Raw genomic sequence first — 8,547 nt, forward strand, 5'->3', positions numbered from 1 at the left:
AGTCCATCGAAATTGACCAATCGCATTTGTCGAGAAAAGCGATTGGAACTCTGCCCCGCGAATCGTAATAAGTATAAAATTTATAGTGTACAATTTTTCAATATTTTGACTATAAATATTAAAAATATATTTAAAAAATTATAAATATTTTTTTTAAATAAAAAAAGTCCAAAATTCTACATTCTTTTGTTTTTACTGACTTTCAGATTTTCCAGTCCCTAGAGTAACTCTGTCATATACAATCATTATACATGATTAAAAAGTGTTTGTAATTGTTTTATTTATCCCGTATTAAAAAATACGAATAGCACAATTATCACATACGGATTTGTAAACGATATAATTTATCCTTTGAAAGTACAATCAGATATTTGTTTGTAGCAACGACGCCCATAATGGGAGAAGCTTGGCAATCAAGATCAATAATTCTTTGTTTGGCGGACTTTGCTCCGACATCAGGTCTCTCATATAAGAACACATGTCGTGTGTGTTCCACTATAGCTATGTACGAACCATCTATAAAATAAGATGTATTGACATTGTTAAATAAAAAAAATTAAAATATAATATATTCTACAATACATGTACAAATAAAGAAAAGTTGTAACAATATATATTCTATTAATATAATATTAATAATATTAATATAATAATATTATTTATTATTAAACAGAGATATTTACAAAATTTTTCTACTGTCTTACCAATTGGAGATACACAAAATTTTTTATTGCTTTTGCTAGCTTCAACATAGCCAAATCCAGGAAAACTATGGACATGTTGTAAATTCCATTGAGTATTATCGTTCCCATTATCCATTTCCCAGATGCAGGCATCATGATCGTATCTTAGGCATATTGTTTGCCCATATTTTTTTTGTATGTAAACAACACATGATTGTTGCTTCCCAATCTAGCTAGATGTGTGGGTGCCTGCGTAAGAAGATTAATCCTTTGTAAAATCTTATCTTTTCCTTCCAAATCGCACTCTTCTAATTGTTCAGCATTAAACCCCATGCAAGATTGATCCCCTCCAACACTGTTGTTTTGTTGATCTGTACATAAATGTGCTAGCCTGTGTAAACAATGATACATTATATAATATTGAAAATATAATGAAATAAAATAATTTTAAAATAATTAGATATTATATGAAATGTTAAATAAAATATTAATGTAGTTAAATTAAAGCTTCTGAGCTTAAAGCCCTATGTACATGTGTAATAATTATATAATAAAAAGTACCTAGCATGAATTTCTGCAGCAAGAGTCTCATTGGATAGACATTCACCTCCAGTATCGCCTTTAATTAATTCACTCCACATTAATCCATTTTCATATTTGCTTAAATCAATTTGCAATGTATCTTCTTTGTGCTTCCAAGTTGCCATATTCTCTTCCAATCTATGTTGACACTCCCCTTGTATTAATATCTCATTATCTATTGCAACAGATAATTCTAATGGCTTGATGCTTATTTTAGGTCGTTTATTATTATGCTGTTTTGGTACTTTAATCCACATGGTAAGTGATTCTTCGTCTTGTGACCAATAATACTTTGGGGTCTTTATTTGCGAACTGATGCTTGGATTTTCTATTTCAGTTTCAGTTTGTTGTGAGTTTTTATTCTCAAAACCAATGTTATCCTGACAAATAGAATGCAAGTAATTTCCATTTTTTTCTATATAAACATAGTCTACTGTACCTTGTACTTTTAATAGCTGTTTATCTATGTTATATACTTTCGTTATTTCATTTTCCATATATAAACTATACGATAATAATATAAGCTGTGTATATTTCTTTTGATTATGGTCTGTAGCAATAGCACATATAATTAAAATAATTTTGGAACTTTTTTCTATATATTGAACATTCATGATAATTCCTGGTTTTTCAGGAGCTACTGGAAAAATCTTTCTATTTTCTTCTCCTATCAATATATGCAGATTTCCACCACCATCAGAAATTGCCACAATATTATTTGAAGTAAATCCAATTGATGGATTATATGTTATTTCTGATGAACTTGTATCTGTATGCAATTTATATATTTGATCCAAGGAACCATCCTCATCTAGACGCCAAACAGCTAAAGTTTCATCAATGAACCAGCATGACATGTCATATACATTGTTAAATAAATGATTATGAAAAGCAAAGAGCCTTGCTTCCAGCCAGGATTCTTGATTATGATTTGGCTCTAATCTATATATATCTGAAACATACTTTTGTCAGAAAATCCTATATTCTTTGATTATTTGCTAATATATAATTGTATGTATAACATTCCATTACATCTTTATATTTATACTTACGGTTACTTAGCCTATTTTCAGAAATTATAGAAATAACCTCATTGAAAAATTGATATTTCTCAAAAGATGAGTTTATCAAACTCTTATTAGGACGTAACTCCATTATTTCTGTCATTGCTGCTTATCATTAATAAATATCAGTAAAATATGCATGAATTCTTGAGCCGATAACAGAACAAACTACTGATAGAGACTGTGTTCGGAAACATCACTCGCGTGCCACTGTGTATCATCTTATCTTTATTTAACAACAAGGATGAACAACAAGGATAAAATGATACAGGGGGCACATTCGGGGGCACATTCGGATATTTCCGAACGCAGCCAGAGTAAACTCACCTAACCCTAACTTAACTTAACCTATAATCAGGATCACGACATTGGCTGGTATTAATAAAAAGTACAAATATAAGTATAAATTTAATTAAATATTAGTATTTTATATACTATATTATAAAATATAAAAATTTAACATGTAATATATATATATATATATATACACACATACATATTTATAATAATTTTATAAAAAGAAAACATATGTATATCAAAATATTTGATTCCAATATGAAAATATTTATAAAATATATAACAATCTATATTTTATATAATAAATATTTTATAAAATTTAATAATTGTTATATAAATAAATTTAATAATTGTTTTTTAACAACTTTATCTAATCCACTTAAAGTTCTTATAATTTTGCTTAATATATACAAAAATATATATTGAAATCTTTCCTTGAAATTGTAACTGATCAAATAAAATTTTTTTTGTTAAAAGTCACCTATAGCTACAATAATATTAGATAACGCCTTTCTGGCATCGCTTTCTTTAAATACACTTAAGATTTCCATTGCCTTTTGTGAGTGCTTCTTCACGAGCTCTTTAGTTAATCCAATACCTGGACCAGCTGTAACAATGTCAAGTACCTATGAACATGAATTATTCATATAATCTTTTGTTGAACACACGATAAAGGATATCAATTAATTTGATTGTGCATCAATTTTATTAAATATTATTTTAAAAACCTTTAAATAATCAACATTCTCAACTGAGTCCAATCCCTTATCGAGCTCTAGTAAAAGTGATGGATCATGTTCAACATGGAACATAATTGGAGCAGCACACAAATTTTGCAAAATTCCCTTATCTTTATTAATGCATAAACCTAAATCTAAGGAAGCCTGTAAAAAAATTATTACAAAAACTTATTAAAAATATTATAAGTATTTTACAAAAATTGTGGCAAAAGATGAATTTATTTAAAATACATTACCTGCCAAGCTAAAGCTAAGTGTTTGCCAAATTCGTATCCCTTCTCTTCTATTTCTTTGCTGTGACCAGCTATTTTTAATGTACTTTGGCAACTTTTTCCAAGCAAAGATCCGGCACCATAAGTGTTCAAAAGTGTCCATTCTTTCAGTGCGTAACCCGTGCAATCCTCAGGTGGTATTGACGGGATAGGAAAATTTTGATTGTCTCTACGGGCTACAAACTCTGCTTGACATAAGTCTCTTACTGCAGCTGATATCAAAAACAAAAGCTGAAAAATATCTTTTTTATTAGAAGCCTCTTAATTAAAAATTAAAAAATTAAAAAATTAAAAAAAAATTTCTTTCTTTTCATGTAATAAATTATAATGACACGCAGCATAAGCAAAAAAAACAGCGAATATGTATACTTACATCTTGATTTTTGAGAGCTGCTATTTCGGTACAACTAGTGCTAAGTAAATAATCACCACACAGCAATGCTATTTTATTGCCGAAAGTTATATTGTTCAATTCTGTGGAATCCATAGATCCTGTATCTATATTTATGTTTACCAGTCCTCTATGTATTAAATTGCTAGTGCGTATCATTTCTGTAATTTCGGCCAGTGCTCTTTGACTGAAACACATTTATATATTTAATATTTATATTTTTTCTTTCATGGTATATATTTTTTGTAATATTAGCAGGATTTAAATTTTTATAGTGTACCTGTGTAATACACCAGCAGCTTTATCCTCTTCTATAGGTTTTGCATTCAAGTGACCAGCAGCTTTGGAGATTAGCAGCAAGATGAGACCAAATGCCTGCGTATTACGTCCATTATAAATAATGGCCCTGTTAAAAAAAAAAGAAACGAAAAAAGTGCAGATAAAATTTCTATTTCTAGGAAAACTTATGATTTACTTGGCTGTTTTTAATACAGGATGATTTGATCCAACTAGCTTCCTCAAATGCAATGCAATATTGGCAATCTCGTCGCTTAATAACCATCTTAAGCTTAAGAAGGACGTCGGATATCCAACAATCTTCTCTGCCTCCGACATAGTTTTATTCCAGTCCGTCTTTTGACTCATTGCTAATTTGTTTTCCGCTTGATTAACATTATTGAAGTGGAATCTATCTCGTGCAGAAATACAAACTGCTCTTTGAGTTTGAAAAGTCTTACATGACTTCCACAGAATCATAGTCACAAGATTGCTTTCTTTCCAAATTTTGAACACAGCTATATTTGCAGACATTGTTTAGTTTATTTTTTAAACTATCTACTATGGATGATATTCTAGAAAAAAATCATTTGATCAGCAAACATGAATTTTGGCTAAAGTTCATTCCACTCTATCTCTAAAAGAATTAGTGAAAAAATTATTTGTTCAGATTTACAAGCATAATGTTAAAAAAAGTTCTTAAATACAATATTAAGTACACAAAAATTTAAATATAATACAGAGGAACTAATGTGCTTTAAAGATTAACAGAAGCAGTATGAATCATTAAAACTTTCTCTTTTGATCTAACTTTCTAAATTTTCTCGTACAATCATTTCATTCATTTTTACACAAAAAAATTTTATGTTGAAAACTTGTATTAAAAGTTCTTGAAAAGCCTAGTCAGCAAAATTGACATTAAATTAATATTAATAAAATTATATTATAAATAAATTTGTGCCAACATAAAATTATATTAATCTGCAAAAATTTCTAGCGGCTATTTTTTATCTTTAAAATCAAATTAAAAAAAAAGAAGCTGAACACATAAAATAAAACATAATGAAATGACTTTTGAAAGAGAATACTTACTATACGAGATGGAAAAATAGGTCAGAGACAATTTATTCATATGTACGTAAAAACGGCATAATAATCGGATATGAATAACAATTTTTTTATAGCATTTATGAAGGCACTTACCGATCTCTGAGCGAATTAAATTAAATAAAGAAAATATCGTTGTTTTCAAATCGTATTTGCGAGCCTAGAATATATGCTACGTTTCATATACATCTAAACATGGTGGCAGTTCATGATGAAAGAGTTCACTGCTGAGCACTCAGTGAGCTCTTTTGTACCTGTTTGGTCTACATTTTAGGATCTAATGGAATATGCCAATCAAATGTAAGAGCTTACTGAGCGCTCAGTAAGCAGTCGTGCTTCTGGATACACCTTCAAACTTTGTGTATCATGCGAATTGAGTTGTCATGTTTACCATGTGTTTTACGGCTAATTCATATTAAGGTTATGGTGTTGCGATGCCGTGATGATCGTGATTACATTACGGTTGCTACAATATACTTATATCGATTTGTAATGGCATTTATTTTGGTATCTATTTAATATTTTCACGAGAAAAAGAAGGCATTATAGAAAAGAAAAACGAAAAAAATGTTGAGCGTACTATACAATTGTGTGACGTGTAAAACACTGCGCAATAAAAAACTGTGGAGCACGACGAGATATATGTATAGCAGCGGAATCACGACACGATTGATATTATCTAATAGATTCCACATTACCAGGCGTAATACTATATTTTTTTCTTTCGACACCAGGGTAATACATCCAACAATTTTTTAGTTATAAATATTACATTATGGCATAGGCTTTTGCATTCAATTATTGATTATATAATTACATACAGGGCTGAACAAAATACATATTTCTTCAACGAAGCTAAGCGTTACATTGCGCAGAAATTTTATTTCACTTGCATTAGAATTGCTAGAAGAAGCAGTAACTCTTATTTCTTTATAACATTCATTCTTTAACATGTGTATTTTAGTTAGGGCTGGACAAAATACATCGTTAAAGTACTTAAAATACAGAATACAAAATAATGTTCAATTTAGTATTTGAAATATGAAATACAAAATATAAATTGTATTTCAAATACAAGTATTTGAAATGTTCAACCCTGTATTAGATAAACATATACACATATGACTACATATTTACTTTTAACGTTTTATATATATATATATATATATGTTTATATAGTACTTTATATCATATACTTATTTACTTATTTATTTATTTGATTCTATATTTTATAGTATTTATAGTATTATTTTGTGTTCCTGATTATATTTTATTATTTATAAAACAATCGGTTATATTTATTATTTATAAAACAAACAAATATAGATATACCACAATTGTCTTGTGCAATGTTATGTCAAGTTTCGAGATTTTATACACAAAGAAATTTTATATTATTGAAATGTGTCATGATAATATAAGGTGTGATAATTATAATTTATTGGAAGATTTATTATGGATGACTTGTTTGCAATAAAGATTTTTGTTACTGCTTCTTTAGACATAATCATCTGCATATGCAATGGGGCGAACGTCGAGAAAACGCCGCCGGAGGAAGAGGCTTAATTTCGTAAAATTGAATGAGAACACTGATGAATCTCTGACACATTTAAAATCCTGGCTTCTAAGTGAAAACTGTACATCGATTCGTTATTTAATACCAAAACATTTTTCTCTCTCAGGCAGAGGTTTAAAAACATTAAAGCGCATAGAAAGTGATGAAATATTGCTTCAGTTACCTCTTCGAATGTTATTAACAACAGATGTCTTATCGCAGAGTCATATTAAAACTTTATTCCTGTACAACACTGATAGATTTAGCCCCCAGTGTATGCTTGCAATATTTCTTGTATATGAGACACATTTAGGTATAGAATCAAAGTGGTATCTTTATCTAAAAACACTGCCACAGTCTTTCACAAATCCAGATTTTTGTTCCAACAAAGAGAAAGCAATGTTACCAAGTTTTATATCACGTCCTTTATATCAAACACATAAATTGCAAGAAGATTTTTCTTTGCTAATGAAAATTATAAAACACATGGATGTTGATAGAAGCCATTGTCCTCATTGCAATATATATCTGCAAAAGATCGTAACATTTGCAAAATATAAATGGGCATACTATGTTGTCAATACACGAGCCGTGTATGTAGATGCTAAAGTATGCAAAAAGAACACATTTAACATAAAACAACCTAATAATTTGGCTCTCGCACCATTCTTAGATTTATTTAATCACGATGTGAACGCCGCTGTTAAAGTATCTATTGTCACGGATAACTATCAGAATCAATTTTATCAAATTGTTACTTTGAAACCATTTGACAAAGAAACGCAAGTGTTTATTAATTACGGTGCACATGACAGTCTCAAATTATATATCGAATATGGATTTTTTATTCCATGTAATCCGTTAGATGAAATCCAGTTTAATATCTTTGATATAAAGAGATGTTTTGATATTTCGAGGAATAAATTAGATTTTATTATATTTAATGGTTTCCATAAAAATATGTCATTTACTCGCGACGGTTTGAATTATAATGCAACAATGGCATTATTTATATTGAGTACAAAGTTAGAGAAGGACCGTTGGAAACTGAAAATATATGGCGAAACATTTGATACAGAGGAACGGAATATAATCAATAAGCTAGGAATAAGTGTCTTAAACTTGAAAAGAACGAAGTATATGTATGCTTTAAGTAATATGAAGAATGTTAAACCTAAGAGTCTGAGCTTTTCAATCGCGATTAATCTCATAGAAGAATATATTAATATCTTAGATGCTGCATTTAATTATATGGAGAAACTAAAAAATGCTATATTATATTAAATATAATACAGCTTTCCAAATTAATATAATTTACACAGTACAATATAAAATATAAAATATAAAATATATTTAGAAAATGGTTTTTGTATATACGTTTTTATACATATAATTTCATTAATATATCTTGTTTTACAAAATATTGTGATGATCGAATAATAAATAATCAAAATATTTCTTTGATTTTCTTTTTATTTATCCATTGTATGTAATATATATATATATATATATATATATATATATATATATATATATANACTACTAACTACTAACTAGTATTAGTATTAGTAAGTAAGTAC

At 28.5% G+C, this 8,547-nt stretch overlaps 3 protein-coding genes across 3 annotated transcripts in view; 1 reads left to right on the top strand and 2 right to left on the bottom strand.

Moving 5' to 3' along the window:
- Positions 1-316: 316 nt before the first annotated feature.
- Positions 317-2,432, bottom strand: LOC105624037 (nudC domain-containing protein 1). Its single transcript, XM_012205402.1, is given in 5 exon segments — positions 317-516; positions 705-878; positions 881-1,074; positions 1,245-2,217; positions 2,318-2,432. Coding segments are annotated over 5 exon segments (1,656 nt in total).
- Positions 2,433-3,096: 664 nt separating this feature from the next.
- On the bottom strand, positions 3,097-4,839 carry LOC105624039 (decaprenyl-diphosphate synthase subunit 2). Its single transcript, XM_012205403.1, has 6 exons — positions 4,505-4,839; positions 4,310-4,435; positions 4,012-4,216; positions 3,603-3,869; positions 3,355-3,510; positions 3,097-3,252 (listed from the first exon to the last, which is right to left on the bottom strand). The coding sequence occupies exons 1-6, from the start codon at positions 4,837-4,839 to the stop codon at positions 3,097-3,099; spliced, it is 1,245 nt and encodes a 414-aa protein (XP_012060793.1).
- A 1,140-nt stretch (positions 4,840-5,979) lies between these two features.
- LOC105624040 (ATP-binding cassette sub-family B member 7, mitochondrial) overlaps positions 5,980-8,547 on the top strand; it is a 7,001-nt gene continuing 4,433 nt past the window's right edge. Inside the window, exon 1 of the mRNA XM_012205404.1 lies at positions 5,980-6,147. Coding sequence (XP_012060794.1) covers positions 5,980-6,147 — 168 coding nt within the window. The remainder of the gene's footprint in view (positions 6,148-8,547) is intronic.

The sequence above is a fragment of the Atta cephalotes genome (assembly GCF_000143395.1).
Source record: "Atta cephalotes unplaced genomic scaffold scaffold00071, whole genome shotgun sequence".
Lineage (NCBI taxonomy): Eukaryota > Metazoa > Arthropoda > Insecta > Hymenoptera > Formicidae > Atta > Atta cephalotes.

What these genes read in the sequence shown, in the direction of transcription:
- LOC105624039 (XM_012205403.1), bottom strand. Translation starts at nt 4,839, where the DNA reads ATGTCTGCAAATATAGCTGTGTTCAAAATTTGGAAAGAAAGCAATCTT. An exon ending in ACTTAGCTTTAGCTTGGCAG is followed by an intron (nt 3,511 to 3,602) that starts GTAATGTATTTT and finishes ATTTTTTTACAG; the next exon opens with GCTTCCTTAGATTTAGGTTT. An exon ending in AGAATGTTGATTATTTAAAG is followed by an intron (nt 3,253 to 3,354) that starts GTTTTTAAAATA and finishes TCATGTTCATAG; the next exon opens with GTACTTGACATTGTTACAGC.